The sequence below is a fragment of the Theobroma cacao genome, chromosome 9, assembly GCF_000208745.1.
Source record: "Theobroma cacao cultivar B97-61/B2 chromosome 9, Criollo_cocoa_genome_V2, whole genome shotgun sequence".
In the NCBI taxonomy this organism is placed as follows: domain Eukaryota; kingdom Viridiplantae; phylum Streptophyta; class Magnoliopsida; order Malvales; family Malvaceae; genus Theobroma; species Theobroma cacao.
In genome coordinates, this window is record NC_030858.1 from 22,889,956 (window position 1) to 22,913,409 (window position 23,454).

The window sequence follows — 23,454 nt, forward strand, 5'->3', positions numbered from 1 at the left end:
ACTCCATGCAAACAACTCTTAAAAAATTTATTTTCATATTAACTACCATATAAAAACATATAATTACCCTCTTAATGTTAACAAGGTCCTCCAACCTCACTCTAAAAAAAAGCATCGTATTATTCACAAACTGTAAATAAGTAATCTTTCTCCCACTATCTTTTATTAGAAACCCTTGACAAAGTTTCACCTCCTCTACCCAAATTTTAAAGGCACTCAAAGAGTCAACAACCATATTAAATAAAAAAGGGAAAAGTTGGCAATCTTGTCTTCACCCCACTTTAAGGGAATTAGAGTAGTCGATGATCCATTAACTAATACTGAAACATTAGCAATGGTGACACACTCTTGTATCCAACTTCCCTATTTATCTTTGAAGCCTATCTTTTTCATGACCAAATCCAAAAACTCCCAGTTAACATAATCATATGCCTTCTCAAAGTCTACCTTAAGAATCAGACCCCCATTCAAACACTTTTTAGCTAGATTAATCATCTCATTAGCTATTAATGTACAATTAATAATTTGCTTACCTCAAATACAAGCAAATCGGTGATCCCCAAGTACCAACCGTAGCCTGTTAGCAAGCAATTTCAACATAATCTTATGTATACTTCCCACAAGACTAATAGGGTGAAATTCATTAATTAACCTTAGATTAGTTACTTTTGGGACTAATGTGATAAAAGATGAATTTACCCTTTACCAAGCTTACCAACTTTTAAAAAGTCCCCCATAAACTACAATACATCTTTCTTAATCATTGACCAATGACTTAAAAAAAATTCAAATTAATCCATCAAATTTAAGAGCTTTATCCCCATCATAACTACATATTGTGCCCCACGCTTCTTGTTCAAAATGAAGACCCTCAATCATCAACTTTGGTTCATTGGAAATCATCTAGAACTCACATGTTAAATCTAGGACCTAAACTATTGGCTTATTCTTCTACACTTTCAAAAATTGTCTCTTTATCTCCTTCTTAATAATCTTTAGTTTAATTATCAAACTACTAATATTATCGAGTCATTTCTATACTAAATGAAAGTATTAGTATTACGATCTCCCTAAGTCACCTATTTAGTCCTCGATTCCTATTTCCAAGCTCTATTTTTCTTTCGATACATATCCCACAACTCTAAATTCTTCAAAAGCACTACTTCTTTTGTGTCAAAATTTGCACTCACTAATTACCACAAATCATTTAACTCATGTAATTCCTCCTCAATTTTTCTAATCCTTTTCTGCAACACCCACAATTCTATCTTTGCCATTTTTTGAGACTCATTCTAAGATTTCATAATTTCACCCAAATGTTTGGACTCACTCCATCCCCTGAATTATCTTTCTCCCAATTTTCTACAATTAACCTATGTAACCTATCTTCATCAATCCAATAATTAAAAAACTTTAAATGGTTTAGGTCTTCAATTCACCTCACATAAAGAACAAAGTTTCATAGTATGCACTAATTATTTGATTTACTATTTATCCACACCCGACAAATGAGGCTGGCAACTAATTTTCTTTACTTTGATGTTGTTGTGTGACTAACACATCTTACCTATCTGCTAAGATAGCTTTTCAGTTCACTTGCATGCTTTACTTATTTGTAAATTGTTTTATTTAAAATCTATTAATGAGTCCAATTTTCTTGTTTGGATTTGCATATAGAGTAAAAAAATGTCTTGAGTGAAGGATTTATGGCAGCTATTAATACAGACAACATGAGCTGTGGGTACAATAGGTTATCCTATTGGTGGAATTGTTAGATATGTTTCTTTTTCTCTTGCAAACAATAAGGATGTAGATGCACTTCTAAGAGCTGGGGATCAAATTGAGGTTGAAGACCCAACATATCTAGAATTCTATGTTAATTTCTTCTCCCTTTGGTTTGTACGATAGCTAGGTATGAATGTTTTATGTTTTTAAGTTGTAAATCATTATGGTTGGCATTGGCATATCTATTTCTATTTGAATTTTTTAATGATATGCCCTTTGGTTTGTAGGATAGCTAAGTATGAATATCTTATTATTCTATATTATAATCCAACAATCTTACAACACCTTTTATTTATTTATGTTTCTAAATTGTAAACCATTAGGTTGGCAGTGGCATATTTATTTCTATTTGAATTATGATGATTTGTCAACAAGTTCATATTTATGTGTTAACACAATATTGTACATTCATAAGCAAATATGTTTTTATACAATTTACTGCACAATCTCATTTAAAACTAAATATTTGGTGAAGCATCTAATGAGGGATATTTCCCTACAATTCGAATCTTTACATCTAAATTCTTTATTTCAAATTCTAAAACAATATGTCCCTTCTATTGTAGTTCTTACTATATACAAAAATAAACCTGCTTTCACAAGCTACAAAAATTTGTAGTAGTTTGTTTTTCTTAGATGCTATATGCCATATTGTGTTTCCAATATTCTCTAAAAGTTAATTGTGACGTTCTTGGAGTCTGCTTTATTTTCATGGCAACATACTATACGTAAATACAATATATTTGCATTGTACCAATGTTGAGTATCTACATTTTTGACAAAATCTTGTAAATAAGAGCGTTTCATTTTTTGCTCTACATTATGTACTGTATTACGCTTGCTGTTAAATAGATTTTGACTATTGTAACAAAATACTTAGATCTCGTAGAATGTTGTGCAAAAAATAAACCTTCATTTCTATGTTGTAGCTACTAGTGATTACAATACTAAGTTTTTTTTAACAACATCATTGTCATTATTGAATTGACAACTTTTTTGTTACATTATGTAAGAATTTGTATCTATCTTGTAATGAATACTTTTTCTATATATTTCAACATAGTTTATTCCTTCACTTTTTACATACACTTCATTATAAACAAATAGAGAAATTCATTATGCCAGAAAAAAAGATATTAAAATCTATTATTCTCCCTTAATAACCATTGACTTAAATTTTTTATATGATTTCTAACATGGTTTTTTATAAAGTTTTTGAAACCTTCTACGTAGCACAGGTACTTTTTTAGTTACATATTAATTATAATTATTAATTATTAATATATTATAGATAAGAAACTTTTAATTATATGAATTACTTTTATAAAAGAAGTTTCTTTATAAAATGGGGGGAAGGGGATTCAGACCCAAATTTTGAAGTAGAAGACACATTCACCTACACTAAACTGAATGCTCGAATTTTTAAAAAGATTTTTACTTCCAATATAATATTAACGTAATTGAAATGACAAAACAATTAACTTATCATCACTTTTTGATATGAGTGTTAGTATTATTCATCTTGATATGCTATAGTTGATTATATTTTCAATTCTAACAATATTAAATTACTTATATTTTAGAAACATAAACATTTATACATATAAGTGATAGTGTATATGTATGCCCTACAAGCAAGTCAATTTGTTGTTTAGAGATAAATATGTAGTTTAAACATTTACATTTAATAAAAGGCATTCTTCATTTTCATAAGACTTGTATAGTTGACTAAATGAAATAAAGTCTGAGAAATTATATATGCTTTGCAAAAAGAATTATAAAGTGTTATAATTGTGAGATTCTCTATAACACTCCGTACCCTCGTATAGTAGTCAACATAACCGTATTGATAAGAAGAAGGGCTAATTGACATGAATTTAAGTGTCAAAGAATGGTGGCGGGTAAAAGGAATATTCTAGAGTAAAATATTCTGCATACGAGGAAATAACAATTAAATAATAATATTTTTATTGAGGATCAATTAGCAAGATAAAAAGTGAATCGAGGCATAATAAGACATTTTGGGTTCCAAGGAGACAAGTGAAAAATCTTGAAATAAAATAATATTTTATTAATAAAATAAAATTAAAATATTAATATTTTATTTGATGTCGAAATTAGTCATGAAGGAGGAGTATATGGTCAATCTAAGTTGGGGAGAAGAAAAACGAGGGAAATTCGGAGAAAAACGATGTTAGTGGGGCTCGCGTGTCTTGATTAAATAAAGCTAGCGCGGGTAAGTATATATTTAAATATTATGGTGATGCCGCGTTAAAGTGCAAACTTTATATTTTATTTGTACAAGTATAAAGGAAGAAAAATAGAAGAAATTAGAATTAAAAGATTGTTGGGAGGACTAAATTAGAAAGGGGAGAAACATGGAGGGCTAAATGGTAATTTTATTCATTAACTTGGTCAAAGCTTCCAAAGGAACCTTTGACTCCTTTCTTCTTTTTCCATGGTTGATCCTTATCTCCCTAAAAGGCATTTTTCTTTTTCATCTTCTTCCTCCAACACCATTTTGCTCTCTTCACCATGAAAATCAAAATTTTTTCATTTTGTTTTCCTTTTTTTCTTTTCCTTTCCTTTCTTTTCTTACTTCTTCCTTCTTTTATCTCCTTGTGCACCAAACCCACAACTTTCAACCCCATTTTTTAGCACAACCAAACCCTAAGAGAGAGAAACTCTTCAAACTAGCTTGAAAACTTTTGAAGGAATTCTTCCCATTTTAATCCTCACCAAAGAAAATTAACTACGAGTCCACCAAGGTGAGTAATGAGTTAAGGTTAATTTTTAAGTTTGTTAATGATAGCTAATAATTAGATCTATTGGCTGTTTTATTGTTGATGGTTATATTGTGGTGAAAATGTAATTATTTATTACTAGTGTGATTAGAATAGTGCAAATAAATGGCTAGCTAATGACTTGAATGTTAGCTTTGTAAATTTACAAGTAAATTAATACTTAGAATGGGAATTAGGGGCTGTTTTGATGGGTGGAGATTGTTGGCGGGAGAAATGATTAATAACTGTGGTAATTCATGGTTTAACTAGTGGTATGGATGACTAGTTTAATAAAGGGCATTGTGTTGGTGTGAGATGTCACTAAGGGAATTAATTAAGTTTGAAATTATGAATTTTAAGGATGATATAAGTGTTGGAAAATGGAAGTAATAAAAGAAGTGTTATGAAATTTGTTGGAGTTAGTATTACGTTGACTAGTCAAATGGTAATTGAAAAACTAGTTAGGAAAAACTAGTAAAGTTGATTTAGGAAACAGCCGGTGGATTTATATTCATGCAAATTGGGTTGGTTGTAATGTTATTGTGTGTGATAGGTTCCAACGAGACCCCCACACCTCCACTTGGAGCATTAGTTGAAGTTGGAGTCGATCAAAAAAATCAACAAAGACAAGTGAGTGAACTTGCATTTAAATTATTTTGAACAAATGTGCATGTGTTTGAATAAAGTATTTGAAAATTCTTGGTTGACTCTTTTAAGAAAATTATGCGCCGGAACAAGCCTTTCACAAGTGGTTCTTCTATGTTGTTAAACGTAGAATGTGATGAATTACATGTTTGAAATATTATGTTGAATTACCAATTGAATTGTGGTGTGTGATGCATTGGAAATTTTAAGATGTTATAAACTAGTGGCAATATGATTAATATTATTTTCCTTGAATGTCTAGACTGTGCAACCATGTCTATGATTAATAAAATAATGAATTATGTGGAATGTATTATTATGCAAAGACTCTTGTTGCATATTGTTATGTGTGCTATGCCTTGAAAGGTAATATTGAATGATAACTATAACCGTGCGTGTGCAGTGTGGGAGTGCACATGACGGTGATGGTGGTGTGCGGAGTGGGAGTGCACACACTGATGACATATGCCATGTGCGGTGTGGGAGTGCACATGATATTTGCCATGTGCGGTGTGGGAGTGCACATAAGGATAGTAGCTATAGAGATGTTTAACCATCGAAATACAGCATTGGAAAAGTTGGTCGAGTTGTTGTGGCAAGAGGTATGGGAGTTGGGGACAAGCTTGACACACTAGAGGCAACCACAAGAGGTGGTGCATTAGCCGCTCAATGAAGGACTTGTTTGAAGGTGCCTAAGCCCAAGGAATTTTGAGGTAAGAGAAAAGCCAATGAGGTGGACAATTTCCTATGGAGCTTGGAGCAATACTTCAAGGCCATAGGCATCATGGAGAATGCTCTATGGATTAACTCTGCAACCATGTATTTCGTGGACATAGTCTTGCTATGGTGGAGATGTAAGTGCGATAAGAAACTTGGGGGAACAATCATCCACACTTAGGTGGAGTTTTAGAGGGAATTCTAGAAGCAATTTTACCTTGAGTAAACAGATGATAAAGAGCATGGCAAACTTAGGAGGCTTACTAAACAACGTAAGGTAAGAGAACATGTTAACAATTCTTTGAGTTATTACTTCAAATTAATGATCTTGGTGAAAGGGAAATACTATTTTCTTTTATGGATAGGCTCAGACCATAGGCCAAGTTGGAACTCCAAAGGAGAAGTACGCAGAATGTCACAAAGGCTATGGCCATGGCAAAATCATTAGTGGATTTACACAAGCTTGACAACAGGCCTTTCTTTTTCAAGCCCAAGAAAAATGACAACGGTAGGGAAGAGAAAAACAATGGGTCAAAAGAAAAGATTGACATAAAATCATCACATCGTCAAACCAAGGTAGCCACTAAATGGAAGGGCTAGGAAATAAAGCCTCTCAAATATTTCTTGTGTGAGGAAACGCACTTGACAAGGGATTGCCCGATGCGTAAAAGCTCGTGGCCATTATGATAGATGAGGAAGATCCATGCAACGAAAGTTACAACCAGTGTATAGAGGGACCTAATGAGCAATCACACTCAAGGAGCTTAGTGTTACACACAGAAAAGGAGAAAGATCAGTGTAATGGCAAAAAGTGTCATCATCCGCAATGTCATCATCCACAGTAAGGGAGCCAAGGAGCGCATTAAATTTGGCTAATGTCGTATTGCACCAAAGAAAGAAACAAACAATAGTGATATGTCGTATGGTTTAAGGAAAACCAAGACTAGTGATGGTAAGCTGCCACAAATAAAGGCCAAAAAGCCCAAGACATAGGCACAAAAACATCAAGACCAACCTAGCATTTGTGAGACTAAGGGGTAGAGGCAATGGAGGATTGGTCCAAAAGAAGTGCCCAAGGAGATGGTACATTCCAAAGAAGTGTGTCAATGCCAAAAGTGCACACAATGAGGTCATTCGAAGCAAAGACATGCGAGAGGACAACCATGATGTAACAGTGCATTTCTTAACAACGAAGGCATTGTTAAAATGAGTGTGGCTAGATGTCATAGTCTAAGAGTTCAAATCAATCCAAGCAAGCTAAGCAACCCAACAAACAACAGCCCAAGCATGCTAAGCAATCTAGACAAGGCAGATAGCCTTGATAAACTAGACAATAGGCCAACCCCACATAGTGTAATCTAATTTGAACTCTTGGATTTGTTAATGTATATCTAGGTTTAGATGTAGATTTATTATATTAGATTAAGATTTGGATTTAATTTGAATATTATCTCTTCAAATTAAATCCCTTATCATTATCTCTTTATTTTATCTTATTTTATCCTTATCTTTTAATCTAATCTTATTTAATAAAGGGACCATTAGCCTATAAATTGGGGGCACTCATTTATAACACACCTCAGAGAAATACAAAGTATTCTATTTCTCAAAAGCTCTTGCTCTTCATCATTATTTCTTTTGCTTTCACTATTTTATGGGTTTTAAGTCTTATTTAAACTTATTTTTGGAGTTTAAGACTACACGAGATTAGGCTTAAATTCTAGCACATGACATCTTGTTACATGAATTATAAATACAATAAATTAAAATAAAATACACTACCAAAAAACTTACTTTTTTCGACAAAATTTTTCGTTGGAAAAAGCTAAAATTTAGTGGGAAATACGTTTTTCTGATGGATTTCCAACGAAATTTTTCGTTGAAAATTTCGTCAGTAATACTTTCCGTCGAAAATCCATCGAAAATTTCTGTTGGAAGAAGGAGCTAATCCATGGGCTATCCCACAAGCATCCCGTTAGAAATTTTCAACAGAAGTTTAGGTGGAAATGCTTTTCCTACGAAATTTCGTTGAAAATTTCTAACGGAATTTTCGTTCCAACGGAAAATTCCGTTGGAAATTTCCAACAAAAAGTTCTGCTGGAAATGCTTTTTTAACGAATAATTTCGTTGGAAATTTTCAACGGAAAGTTCCATTGGAAAGCGTTTTCGACGGATAATTCTGTTGGAAATGTGTTTTCAAAGGCAAATTTCGTTGGAAATTTCCAACAGACTTTTCGGTCCGAAAGGCATTTCCAACGGAATTTTGTTGGAAATTTGCAATGGAATTTTCCGTTGGAAATGCTTTTCCAACGAAATTTTCCGTTACTAATTTTCAATTGCATGTTCTGTTACTAATGCTTTTCCCAAAAAAATTACCAATTAAAATTTTGATAATAAATTATTAATTAACTTTCAATATATATAAGATAAACACACATTAAAACCTAAAATTCAAAGTGAGCTTCGTATAATTAAAAATTACCATAAACACATAAAATCTAAAAATGTCAAACACATAACCTAAATGTGTTATTAAATACCTATACTAAAAAGTATCTAAGGCTAGAAATGAAAAAGAGACATCATATCATGAAATTTTGCCTTCTCACTTGTCAAGATTCGAGCTTGAAGTACCCGTATTTTCTGGTTTTGAAAGCACATTGGTCACGATCTTTGTTTCCATATATGCCATAAATTCACTCATGCTTTCTGCCATTGCATTCTTAATCTCTTCACATATTTCCCCACGTATTTCCTCATGAATCTTACCCAAGTTTTTTTATAAATTTTCCACTTTTTCTTTTAATGTAATTGTGGGACTGGTAGCATTTGAGTTAATAGGACCACACGCAGACTTAAATGTTGCTACATTGCTTTGTGTTGGCTCCATTAGTTTTTTATGATAATAAAACATTCTCATTTATTTGTGTCTAATACCTTTATTTGAGTGTACAAGAAATTAATATATGAAATTAATCTCTTAACTCTTCAAATAGTATTTTTGAAAGAAAAAGAGGGATAAAATCAACAAGATGTAACTGAATAACAAGGAGAAAGCTTGTTGGTGAAACAAGGAAGAACATTGGTTGACCAAATTTCAAATTAGAGAAATGGCGGGCTGAAGAGTTTGAGAAACAGAACCACTTTAGTCAACCAAGTTAGTCAACTAAATACCCTCTGTCAGAATCTGCAAACCAAAAACAAAATCAACTTAGTCAACCAAGTTAGTCGACTAAGAACTCCCTGTCTGTAATTTGAACCAAAGCACTACAAGACAGATTAACGGCTAGAACTCATCCTCAATTGTTTCCAACGGCCATAAACTGTCAAACTGCCATCAGAGTTGCATCTCCAAGTATAAAAAGGTCTTCTAACAATGAGAAACAAGTTTTTAAAAGCCTTGCATGAGATTTGAGCTGTAGAAAGTTGAAAAACTAGAAAAGCTTCACTGCACTTGTCTACACTTAAACGCCTACTCTTTGCCATTGTATTTAGCACTCAATCTTGTACCATTTAGATCAACTTTTGATCATAGGCACTTTCTTTAAACTCTCTTCTTGTATACTTAGAGTGAGGGAGTCGCTCTAAGGGGTTGTTCAAGCTTAGGAAAGCTTGAATGTTATAGGTTGTGGTTAAGCCTTGGAAAACCACTTTGGGTTTTAGTTAAGCCCGTGAAAAACTAGTGTAAAGGTTTTAGCTGAGCTAACGAAAAGCCATTGTAAAAGCTTGGTGAAAGCTTGTGAATTTCACCGAATTTTTAGTGAATTCTTGGGAAAATCCTTGGTTGGATAATCAAGGTAGTAGATGTAGGTCTTGGACCGAACCACTCTAAATTGTTGTGCATCTTATACTCGGTTTTTAATTTCTTGAGTTCTAGAAATTAGTTCCACACCTTGTCAAGAGCTAAATTGTGCTATTCACCCCCCTCTAGCACATATTAATAGGACCAATAATTGGTATCAGAGCTAGTTCCCTATTTTTAAGGCTTAATATCTTTTGAAAAGATCCAAATGGCTCAACAAAAAACATAGTTGCTGAGGGACAATCAACAAACAGGCCACCTCTGTTTGATGGCTCTAATTACCCTTATTGGAGCACTAGAATGTCAATCTATATTAGGGCTATAGATTATGAAATGTGAGACATCATAACTGATGGACCCTTTATGCCCTCAACCGTGAATGTAGTGACAAATGAGTTGATGCCCAAGCCAAGGTCTAAATGGACTGAGGCTAAAACTAAGAAAGTTCAAATAAACTTTAAGGCCATCAACACATTACATTGTGCCTTGACCCCCACTGAATTTAACAAAGTCTCAAGCTGTACAACAGCTAAACAAGTATGGGAAAAAAAATAATCCATGAAGGGACTTCTCAAGTAAAGGAGTCCAAAATTGCTTTCTTAACACATAGTTATGAAATGTTCAAAATAGAGCCTGGTGAAGACATCACCAGCATGTTTGATAGGTTTACAAACATTACAAATAAATTAAGTCAGCTAGGCAAGCCTATCCCTGAACATGAATTAGTTAAGAGACTGCTTAGATGCTTACCAAAATCCTGAAAACCAAAAGTGACTGCCATTAGAGAGGCTAAAGATCTAAACATCATCACTCTCGATGAGATTTGTGGTTCTCTTCTCACTCATGAGCTAGAGCTTAAGGAAGAAGAAGAAGAAGACCGAAGGGAAGCAAAAGAAAAGAAAAAGAGCATTACACTTAAAGTCAGCATCCTTGAAGAAGAGTTGGAAGAGCTTTCTTGTGATGATGATGAAGAATTAGCTCTAGTTATAAGAAAATTCAAAAAACTAATGAACAGAAGAAATCGAAGGCTAACTAGAAGAGATTTCAGGAAAGACCAAGGTGATTCATGGAAAATAAGGAACAAAAATGACTCCAACAAAAATGAGGAGATGATCTGCTACGAATGCAAGAAACCTGGTCACTTCAAGTCCAAGTGTCCATTGCTGAAAAATGAAACCCCCAAGAAAAATAAGAGATCCAAGAAAGCAATGGTGGCTGTTGCTTGGTCAGACAGTGACACATCAAGCTCTGAAACTGATCATGAAAAATCTGAGGAAAGAGCAAACATCTGTTTAATGGCACAAGAGGATGAAACAGAGGTACCCTCATCCCCCTACATTAATTCTTATGATGATTTACAGGATGAATATGAATGCCTTTATGATGAATTTGAAAAACTTTTTTCAAAATACAAATCATTGAAGAAAAAGGCTACATTACTTGAAAATGATTTGGAACAAATCAAACAAGAGTTCACCTTTGTTTTTTAGCAAAGAAATATTTTGCAAGTTGAGTTAGAACACTCAAAAACAGAATTTGAGTTTTTAAAACAAGAGCTGGAAAACAAGTCTGAAGCTTGCAAATAACTCTTGATGAAAACACAGCTCTTAAATGTTTGAAAAATGAATTTTCAAAAAGAGATGCATACCACAATAAATATTCAGCTAAAGCATTACCTAGATGTTATAATTGTGGTAAACATGGTCATTTGTCATATGACTGTTTTAAGAAAAGAAAAGTGCAGAAAGTTAAGAAATTTTGGGTTCCTAAGGGATCATTTGCAGTAACTAACACTCAAGGACCCATCAAAGTATGGGTACCTATAAAGAAAAACTGAAATTCTGTTTTGTAGGTTGAGCTGGGCATAAAAGAGACATGTTCAAGAGCTCAACTCAAGAAGAAACAGCCTTGGTACTTAGATAGTGGCTGTTCACGGCACATGACAAGACACGAAATGCTGTTTGCTCAGTTGGATAAGAGAAAGAGAGGAACCGTATCCTTTGGAGATGATTCAAAAGGCAGAATCCATGGTATAAGTACGATTGGTAAGAGTTCCCAAACTCAAATTAGTCATGTGTTGCTAGTTAAAGGCTTAAAGCATAATCTACTAAGTATTAGTCAATTATGTGATAAAGGATTTAAAGTATGTTTTGATTCAACTAAGTGTGAAGTGATTGATATGAGTACAAATAAAATCTCATTTATAGGAAAAAGGTTGAAGAACATGTATGTAATTTTTCTTAAAGACCTTGATGTGAATAGTGAAGCATGTCTTGTTACAAATGCTGAGAATGATAACTGGTTATGACACAGGAGATTAGGACATGTGAGCATGCATACTATGTCTAAATTAATAAAGAAAAATCTTGTTACTGGACTGTCGGAATTGAAATTTGAAAATGATAGGATATGTGATGCTTGCCAACTAGGAAAACAAGTTAGAACATCCTTTAAGACTAAGAAAATAGTGTCAACATCTAGACCTCTTGAATTGTTGCACATTGATCTTTTTGGTCCAATAAGCACAACTAGTTTAGGAGGTAAATCTTATGGCTTTGTAATAGTTGATGACTATTCTAGATATACTTGGGTATACTTCCTTGCTCATAAGAATGATGCTCTACAAGCATTCTTAAGTTATTGTAAGAAAGTAGAAAATGAAAAAGGACTAGCTATAGTTAGCATAAAGAGTGATCATGGAGAAGAATTTGAGAATGATGAGTTTGAAAAATTTTGCAATGAAAAGGGGTTGGATCATAATTTTTCTACACCTAGAACACCCAGCAAAATGGAGTTGTAGAGAGGAAAAACAGAACATTAAAAAAAATGGCTAGGACCATGTTATGTGAGAACAACCTACCTAAATATCTTTGGGCTGAGGCAGTAAATACAGCAGCTTATATTCTTAATAGAGTCTCAATAAGAACCTCGATTTCAAAGACTTCATACGAACTTTACAAAGGTAGGAAACCAAATATTTCTCACCTTAGGAGTTTTGGCTGCAAATGCTTTGTACTGAACAATGAAAAACAGCCCATAGGGAAGTTTGATGCAAAGAGTGATGAAGTAATATTTTTAGGATATGCGTTAAACTCAAAGGCTTATAGAGTTTTTAACAAAAGGACCCTAACCGTTGAAGAATCAGTCCATGTAGTTTTTGATGAGTCAAATGCTTTACAAAAAGACGTTCATGATGATGATGATGATATAGAAATCCTAGAAAAACAAATGGAGGAAATGAGCTTAAAAAACAATAAAAATAATGAAGAAAGCTCATCTTGAAGAGAAAATGAAACTCCATTTCTATAAAATCTGCAAAGAGCAGAAAATCAGCATGATGATCTACCAAGGAGTTGGAGATTTGTAAGAGATCACCCACAAGACCAAATAATATGTGACATTTCACAAGGAGTTAGAATTAGGAAAACAACTAGAGAAACTTTTGAGTTTTCAGCTTTTATATCTCAAATTGAACCTAAAAACTTTGAAAAAGCTAAAAAAGAGGAAAGTTGGATAATTGTCGTGCAAGAAGAACTTGATTAATTCACTAGGAATCATGTATGGTCATTGGTACCTAGACCTTCAAATCATCCTATTGTTGGTACTAAATGGGTATTTAGAAATAAAGTAGATGAGTAAGGAAATGTAGTTAGAAACAAAGCTAGGCTGGTAGCAAAAGGATACAACCAAGAAGAAGGAATAGATTATGATGAAACCTTTACTCCCGTAGCTAGGATTGAAGCCATAAGGTTGTTGCTAGCTTTTGCATGCTTCATGAATTTTAAGTTGTACCAAATGGATGTAAAAAGTACATTCTTAAATGGATTAATTCAAGAGGAAGTTTTTGTAGAACAACCATTTGGTTTTGAAGATTTTGAAAAATCTGATCATGTTTTTAAGCTTCACAAAGCATTATATGGATTGAAACAAGCTCCTAGAGCTTGGTATGAGAGGTTTTCAAAATTTCTAGTTGAAAAAGGATATGATAGAGGCAACATCGATACTACATTGTTCATTAAGAGATATATCTAAATGATTTAATTGTTATGCAAATATATGTGGATGATATTGCATTTGGTGCAACTAATGAAGCTTTATGCAAAAACTTTGCAAAGGAAATCCAGGGTGAATTTGAGATGAGCATGATGAGAGAGTTGAAGTACTTCCTTGGTCTTAAAATCAAACAAAGTGAGGAAGCAATCTTCATCAACCAAGAAAGATATACTTATGATATGTTTAAGAAATTCGATATGCTAAAGCTGAAATCAATTTCCACACCAATGAGTCCATCCACCAAACTCGATTTATATGAAAAAGGTAAGAATGTAGATCAAAAGCTCTATAGAGGTATGATCGACTCTCTTCTCTACTTAACAGCAAGTAGACCAAATATTCAGTTTTGTGTGTGCTTATGTGCTAGATTTCAGTCACAGCCTAAAGAATCACACCTAACAGCTGTTAAGAGAATTTTTAGATACCTCATAGACACTCAAGAACTAGGAATATGGTACTCTAAAAACTCAACTCTTAACTTAGTTGGATATTCAGATGCTGACTTTGCTGGCAGCAGAACTGATAGGAAAAACACTAGTGGAACATGCCAATTTTTAGGAAGGATGTTTGTATCTTGGTCCAGCAATAAGCAAAACTTAGTAGCACTATCTACAGCAGAGGCTGAATATGTTTCATTAAGTAGTTGCTGTGCACAAATCCTTTGGATCAAGCAACAATTAAAAGACTATGGAATAATTATGGATAATGTACCGATATACTGTGATAAACAAGTCAATCAATATATCAAAAAATCCTGTGCAACATTCTAAGACAAAGAACATTGAAATTAGAAACCATTTTATTAGAGACCATATAGTGAAAAATGACATTAAAATAGATTTTGTGAATACTCTACATCAATTAGCAGACATTTTTACCAAACCACTAAGTGAAAATAGATTTTGTGAGATTAAAAGAAATTTAGGGATGGTTAATGTGAAGGAATTATAAGAAAAGCTTTGGCTCTCATATTAAAAACAGAATGCATTCAGTCGACTAAGAAATTCTTAGTCAACTAAGAGTGGCCTGACATCCTTAAATAATAAGACTCAATGAGTTTAAAGAAATAGGACTAAATTGTGGTAAAAATTTGATTTATCGAGTGTAAAGAGGAATAGAGCAGAGCTGCCAAAGGTAAATAATCAAAAATTTAGAGGGAGATTTGAAAATATGAAGAAATAAAAGTAGGGCAGTTCTTAAAGGAAGATGAGAAGTTTTTTGAGCAATAACTGCTGCCAACCTCTTCTTCCCTCTCCTCTGTAACCCGTTGCTCTAAAAACAAAAACCTAAATCTTCCTAGTTGCCTCTAAAACCGACTCAGACCTTCAAAAATTTCTAGAACCAAAATGGCTAGAACATCTCAGGGTAAAGAAGTATCAGAGAAGAAGAAAGGAAAAAGGCCAATGGAGGAAGAAACTAGAACAGAAAATCAGAAAAAGAAACAAAAAATCGTACTTGCTTTAGTGAAGGAAATAGCCGAGAAACTAAGAGAAAAGAAGCAGAAAACAGACAAAAAGAAAGATACAGAACCCTCACTCTAAAAAGGTATCAGTTCCTCTTCTTCTTCGAAATTTAGAAATAAGCTGTATGAGTATAGTTCAAGAATATAGAAAACGCACCAATCTCCTACGAAAAGTTTATTAATTGAAAGAGTTTTGAGGAAAATGTAAAAATCCAAACCAGTCTATCTGAGTACTTTGATGAGCTGAAACTTAAAGGTTACAGCACCTTTAAGAATAAGTCATATAGTCCAAGTCTGGTTAAAGAATTTTACTCTGGCATTGCTCTGAAAGAAAAGGAATTAATAGATTCTGATGACTATGTAGAAGATGGCTTGAATGTCTGTTTGAATGGAAAAGAATTTGTTATGACTGTTGGAGATTTAGGGAACCTGCTGAAAATAGAGGATGAAATAGGTGAATTTGAACTTTTAGAAAAATATGATCCGTCCTCACTATGGGAGATCATCATTGGAAGGAAAGAAAAATACTCCTCTAAAAGTAATTCATGTATGATAATCAATCCACAGATTAGGATACTGCATTACTTTATAGTAGCACATATTCAAGGGAGGAGTGGAAGTCTTAGCTACATCAGCCTCCAGAATCTTTGGCTGATGGAGCATGCTTTTAATGGAGTGTCTCTAAATCTAGGGAGATTTATGATTGAGAAAATGAGAAGTACCTGCAGACTTGATAAGGTCAATCTACCATATGGGAATGTGATTACATCCCTTGTGCAGAAGAAAGGAATATGGGCTAAAAGGTATGATATGGACCTGGTGAAAACCAGAGACCAAGCCATTTCTTATGGCAGCTTAGGTTAAGATGGGGTATGTGCTTAATGGAGAGAAGTTTATTAAAACCTCCAAAACTGGCCCAAGAAAAGATCACAGTCTGCCTACTAAACTTGAAGAAGCTCTTTCCAGATTTTCGAATGAGATGATTTTTAATTTGCTTATGAGGATTGATGGTAAGCTGACTGACCAAGGAGTGAAGCTACAAAAAATGGAAGATAAAATCACTGAGTTGGAAAACAAGCTGAAGAGTAAGGAAAACATGGCATCCGAACCTGTGGCTGTAGACAATTCTGCCACATCCAGCACTACACCTGCACAGCAAGGTGCTAAAGGTTCAACAGAGCCAACAAGGAAGTTTGCCCCTCATATTGGAAGTTTTGGCACTCAAGCTGAAGTCTCTACCTATAAGTCTACCAATCCTATTCTGTAAACTGAGGACTCCCCACAAGGAGTTGATCAGCCAGCCGAAACACCCTCCCTTGAACCTCAAAGCAAAAATGACTTAAAACAAGGGACTTAAGTAGTTGGTGCAGAAACTAAGAAACATCAGGCCTCTTCTCCAAATTCAGAGAAAGTTTTCATTATGGACATTTTTCACCAAATGGTCAGAGAGGAACAAGCTAAAAAAGACATTGTCAAAACAGCAACTCAGAAGGGTGGTGTAAATGTAAGAAAAGGAAAGAAACCTGCTTCAACTCCCAAACTAAAGGCAAAAACAGGAAAACCAGAAGCCACCACAGCACCACCAGTTGAGGCAAAACAACCAACCAAAGGAAAGAAGACTATGGCAACAAAGACAGCTTTTCTCAAAAAGAAGAAAGTCTTTCAAATTGACAAAGAAGCCCAAACTAGTTTCAGCCTCTTCTCCTCACAATTCAGCTCATGTTTTAGACAAATCTTCTCTAAAATCCTCTCCTAGAAAGTCATCTCCTCTCTGAGAACCCTCTCCTTTTCCTCTCAACCCTTTCTATGATACTGAATCCTCACCCTCCGACACATCAGATGAATAGAAGCCCCTCTCTTTAATGCTGACAAAAAGGAAGAGTAGAATAGAATGGGTGCAGGAACCAGGAACCAGAACAATAAAATTTTAAAAAAAATGTTAGGGTAGAGGAACTAGGAAGGAACCTAGGTAAGGAAAGAAGATAGAATCAAAGATGAATGAACTTTGAAAAATAGGAGATAGGAAACAAAAATAGTCCAGGGGCAGTTTCAGAATACTTATTGGTTAATTGTTATTTGTGCCATGGTGGCACTTGAACACTTGGTTTTAATCTTGTTATCTATATGGTTGTTTAACAAATGGATGTTGATATGATTATGATGCTTGACTGATGGAAATTGAAATCTGCTATCCTTGGTATTTTTACTACTGTTGACAAAATCTGCTACTGCATTGATATTGAATTATATGCTGATAATTGATTTTTTTTTGGTATTGTGAATAATTTTTGGTTAAAAATAGATATAGATGGTGTATATAGCATATCAATTAAAAAATGAATAATGTATACAAAATCTGGAATCAATAAGCTGATTGACAACTGTTGGAATAGTGATTAAAATCTGTCAACATTTAAAGCTGAAAGATTAATGATGATCTGCTAATACTTACATGCTGCTAAACATATATATATATACTCTAAATATACAATATCATTTTCTATATGATGAGACTAAAATGACTGAAATAAAATAAGCAAAATATGCACACACTAAGGAGGAGCTTATACTTAGGGGGAGCAATCCTCAATTCTTGCAGTCAATGAGTGTTTTGTCATCATCAAAAAGGGGGAGATTGTTGGGTCCATTAGTTTTTGATGATAATAAAACATTCCCATTTATTTGTGTCTAATACCTTTATTTGAGTGTGTAGGAAATTAATATATGAAATTAATCTCTTAACTCTTCAAAGAGTATTTTTGAAAGAAAAAGAGGGATAAAATCTACAAGATGTAACTGAATAACAAGGAGGAAGCTTGTTGGTGAAACAAGGAAGAACATTGGTTGACCAAATTTCAAATTGGAGAAATAGCGGGCTGAAGAGTTTGAGAAACAGAACCAACTTAGTCAACTAAGTCAATTGACTAAGTGCCCTCTGCCAAAATCTGCAAACCAGAAACAGAATCAACTTAGTCAACCAAGTTAGTCGACTAAGAGCTCTTTGTCTGCAATTTGAGCCAAAGCACTGCAAGATAGATTAACGGCTAGAACTCATCCTTAACTATTTTCAACAGCCATAAACTGTCAAACTGCCATCAGAGTTGCATCTCCAAGTATAAAAGGGTCTTCCAACAATGAGAAACAAGTTTTTAGAAGCCTTGAATGAGATTTGAGCTGTAAAAAGTTGAAAAACTAGAAAAGCTTCACTGCACTTGTCTGCACTTAAACGCCTACTTTTTGCCATTGTATTTAGCACTTAATCTTGTACCATTCAGATCAACTTGTGATCGTAGGTACTTTCTTTAACCTCTCTTCTTGTATACTTAGAGTGAAGGAGTCACTCTAAGGGGCTGTTCAAGCTTGGGAAAGCTTGAATGTTATAGGTTGTGGTTGAGCCTTGGAAAACCACTTTGGGTTTTAGTTGAGCCCGTGAAAAACTAGTGTAAAGGTTTTGGTTGAGCCTGCGAAAAGCCATTATAAAAGCTTAGTGAAAGCTTGTGAATTTCACCAGATTGTTAGTGAATTCTTGGGAAAATCCTTGGTTGGATAATCAAGGTAGTTGATGTAGGTCTTGGACCGAACCACTCTAAATTATTATGCATCTTATACTCTGTTTTTAATTTCTTGAGTTCTGAAAATTAGTTCCACACCTTGTCAAGAGCCAAATTGTGCTATTCACCCCCCCTCTTGCACATATTTATGGGACCAACACTTTGTGTTCCACTAAGTAGAGCTGTAACAGGCACCCGAGTACCAAACCCATATATGTGAGTGCGTGTGGTCTCCATCCCTCCAATTGCTTCCGACCAAGCATGCGGATCGAACTCTAGCTGAGAAGATGAATCTTCACCATACTTCTGCGATAGTACAGAAGTATACATTTCCTACATAAAAAATTGAATAAGATTAGTATTCAATTATATCATCAATTTTTAAGTAAAAATTAATCCATTTTATAGATACACTCGTAGATTTAAACTTGTTATCTATAAAATCACCGTGACCCCCCATACGCTTATGCGTCCGATTGAACACTTCCAAGAAGCTAACATCTCTTTTCATCTTAATTGCCTACATTTATTCAGAACTATATATACTTAATCATAATCCATATATATAAATAACATGTAAAGAAAAATCAAAGTCAAACTACTAAACATACAATTTAAATTTAATAAACAAAGAAAACCATACATATATATGCGAAGTAAGATTAATTCATACCATTCTTTTTACACGAACAACAAATGGAACTGAACCGCCAGTGTGCTTTGGAATGGTTCCTTCTTTAGGTGTTAAACAATTTTGTCTTACTTTTCTCGATTTGTTTTGCCATTCTTTTATACCCCATACCATAAAGATAAGGGCATCCCAAATTTCATTTGTGATCTATTCCCTTGACATGCCTTTGCAATCTGTAATATTATTTATTTTAGATTTTGTCATTGCTTTATTCCTCTCTTCTGAAGGCATGTCTCTTAACCAATCGGAACAAATTTTATCCCATATTCGTCAAACCAAAACATCTTGATTTGGAGGCCAAACACATTTTTCCTACATCAAAATAATGTAGTAACTAAAAAAATTGATGCAAATTAATTGAGAATAAAAAGTTATAATTTAATTGAATAACAAACATAATACCTGAAATTTTTTAAACATTAATTCCTTTACATCATTAGGAACTTTCCTCCATGTCGGCCATGGACCGTTGAAGTGATTTTTTATGATCCTTGTTATTGTAGTCGTGATCCTTCGCTTGAAAAAAGTACTGGTATAAGATAAAAGAAAATTATTGCATACTAAAATATATAACAAATATAACTATCTCATTATAATACAAGATCACTTACCTCTCTCCAACAGGAGTTATAAGTAATCTTTCTGATGGATCTATAGAAGTCTGTAATCCTACATCAAGCCCCCTACCCCTTAACCTTGAGGATGAACCATCTACACTTGCACCTAAATCAATAGATGTGGATCTAGACGAATCGTGAGTAAATGTCTCATTATCTTCTTGTTCTGCAGATGTAGCCAATAAAGAGGGTGGCTCAGAGGGCATATCATTGATCTGCTGCATCTGTGCTCGAGTGGATAGATCAGCAAACACACTAGCATTTGATGGCAATGACATAATTACAGAGGCATTTGTTGCTCTAGGTTTGGGTTTAGAATGCTTCCTTTTAACCATTGTTCCTACAAAAATATATTTTCGGTTAAAATTCAGACATAAAATTTAAACAAATTAAAACAAATTATAAAAGCATCAAATTACAATTTATCATTTTTGTAATGCCTAATAATGTGAACAATAAGAGATGCCATCATAAAGTGTTCACTTCAACAATTGAAAATATAAACTATAATAATTGTATAACATGTTAAGATCTTCAAAATAAATAACTAAGTTAAACAACAGTCTAACAAAAGATACAAAACCGATATCATATATGTCTACCATCATCATTCACTTTCAGAATAAGTAATGATTAGGAGTCATTATTACCACTATCATCACAACAAGTTTCTTCATCTTCGTCTTCAACTTCTTTTTTTTCTTTTTCTTCTTCTTCTTCTTCTTCATCTCCTTCCATGTCATCTTCTTCATCTTCATCTCCTTGTATATCATCTTCTTCATCCTCATTCAAAAGATTAACGACTTTATAAACACCACTTACTAAAACTGTAGAGTTTTCAAGTTCTTCCGAAATAGTAACATTAATTGGAATAAAGACAATATCTTTTTGGTACACTTATTCATTCAAATCAATTTCATTTTCTCTATCTCCACTACTAGAAAGGTGGAATCTACTTCTAACTTTTGTTTTAAATACTGCCCACTAATCACGTCGTTCTCTTTTAGTAGACGGATAACTACTATAATAAACTTGCTAAGCTTGTGCAGCTAAAACAAATAATTCATTAGTGGCAAGTATTGAGTTGTGTTTAATTTCAACAAGACCATAAAAAGGGTCTACCTTAATACCTTTTTCAATGTCAAACCAATGACACTTAAATAGCACAACTTTGTTTCCGATACCAAAATACTCTAACTCGATTATATCCACTAAAATACCATAAAAGTCACGCTCATAATCATTGTAGAAACTCCCTTTTATGCATACCCCACTATTCATTGTCTTTCGATTTTGCCTATAGTCTAGGGTGTGAAACTTAAAACCATTCACAAAGTATCCTTTGTAACACCTTATCATACGTCCTGGACCATGAGAGATTTCAAGTATACGTGGGTCAATTTCATCCCTACGTTTTGTTGGTCCCTATAATAAGTGCTAGAGGGGGGTGAATAGCACAATTTGGCTCTTAATAATATTGGAAACTACTTTCCAAAACTTAAGAAAATAAAAACAGAGTACCAGATGCACAGCAATTTAGAGTGGTTCGGTCCAAGACCTACATCCACTACCTTGATTGTCCAACCAAGGATTTTTCCCATAAATTCACTAAGAACCGGTGAAATTCACAAGCTTTCACCAAGCTTTTATAATGGCTTTTAGCAAGCTCAGCCAAAACCTTTTACACTAGTTTTTCACACGCTAAACTAAAACCCAAAGTGATTTTCCAAGGCTCAACCACAACCTACAACAATCAAGCTGTCCCAAGCTTGAACAACCCCTTAGAGTGACTTTCTCACTCTAAGAATACAAGAAAAGTAGTAAAAGAAAGTACATATGATCACTGGTTGATCTGATTGGTACAAGATTATGTGCAAAATACAAATGCAAAGAGTGTGCATTTGAGTGCAAACAAGTGCAGTGAAGATTTTCTGGTTTTTCAACTTTCTATAGCTCAAATCTCATTCAAGGCTGCTCAAACTTGTTTCTATTTATTGGAAGACCCTTTTATACTTGGAGATGCAACTTTAATGGCAGTTTGGTAGTTTTATGCCCGTTGGAAACAGTTGAGGATGAGTTCTAGCCGTTAATCTGTCTTGTAGTACTCTGGTTCAATTTGCAAACAAAGAGCTCTTAGTCGACTGACTTGGTCGACTAAGTTGGTTCTGTTTCTCAAACTCTTCAACCCACCATTCCTCCAATTTGAAACTTGTCAACCAATATTCTTCCTTGTTTCACCAATAAGCTTCCTCTTTGTTAGATAGTTACATCTTGTTATTTTTATTTTTCTTTTTCTTTTGATATACTCTTTGAGGAGTTAAATGATTAATTTCATATATTAATTTTCCTGCACACTCAAGTAAAGATATTAGACACAAATAAATGCGAATATTTTATTATCATAAAAAACTAATGGAGCCAACAATCTCCCCCTTTTGATGATGAAAAAACATTCCTTGATTAACAGCATAGTGTCTTTTTACTCTTTTTCATTTTCTGCAGAAAATGAGACTTGCTCCCCCTAAGTGTATGCTCCCCCTTAGTGTGTGCGTATTTTGCTTACTTTATTCTAGCAGATTTTATTCTTGTCATAGAGAGAGAATGACATTATACACTTAGACTATATATGTGTATATACATGTGCAGAAATCTAGAATGATTTACAGCAATGAATGTTGACAGATTCTTTATAAAGAATTCAGTAGAGTTCTGTCAACAACATACAAGCATCAGATTTTATCTATTCTCTTCATGATTCAATTGACATTCTATACACAGCATCTATATCTATTTATAAACAGAAGTTATTCTCAATGCCATATTGAAAATCATTTATCAGCTTGTAAATCAATATCAGCATAACATCAACAGATTTTGTTCATGACAGTAAAAATACCAAGATAACAAATAACAGTAGACTTTAATTTGTAGCAGTTAAACAACATAGACATTACAGCATTCACTTTTCATACACAACCATATAATCAACAGAACTAAACTTAAGTGTTCTAGTGCCACCATGGCACAAATAACAGTTAATAAAAAGTATTTCGAAATTGCCCCTGGATAATTTTGCTTTTTGTCTCCTATATTTCTAAGTTCCTGCTCCTGATTCTGCTTTATTTTCTTTCCTAGGTTCTTGGTTCCTCCACCCGAACATTTTTTTTTAAATTTATTCTCTGGTTCCTGCACCCATTCTACTCCCCTTTTTTGTCAGCATCAAAGGAAAGGGCTTTTATTCATGTGATGTGTCAGAGGGTGAGGATTTAGTGTCATAAAAAGGGTTTAGAGGAAAATGAGAGGGCTCTCAGAGAGGTGAGGACTCTGGTGAGGACTTGTTTGAGATAA

The 23,454-nt window shown here is 33.8% G+C and overlaps 1 protein-coding gene across 1 annotated transcript; it reads right to left on the minus strand.

Moving 5' to 3' along the window:
• LOC18589572 (guanine nucleotide-binding protein-like 3 homolog) lies at positions 20,056-21,387 on the minus strand. Its single transcript, XM_018126862.1, has 3 exons — positions 21,237-21,387; positions 20,757-20,933; positions 20,056-20,446 (listed from the first exon to the last, which is right to left on the minus strand). Exons 1-3 carry the CDS (start codon positions 21,385-21,387, stop codon positions 20,097-20,099), a joined length of 678 nt encoding a protein of 225 aa, XP_017982351.1. The 3' UTR covers positions 20,056-20,096.

What these genes read in the sequence shown, in the direction of transcription:
- LOC18589572 (XM_018126862.1), bottom strand. Translation starts at nt 21,387, where the DNA reads ATGAATAGTGGGGTATGCATAAAAGGGAGTTTCTACAATGATTATGAG. An exon ending in TTGGTTTGACATTGAAAAAG is followed by an intron (nt 20,934 to 21,236) that starts GTATTAAGGTAG and finishes AAAACTCTACAG; the next exon opens with TTTTAGTAAGTGGTGTTTAT. An exon ending in AACTTGTTGTGATGATAGTG is followed by an intron (nt 20,447 to 20,756) that starts GTAATAATGACT and finishes ATATTTTTGTAG; the next exon opens with GAACAATGGTTAAAAGGAAG.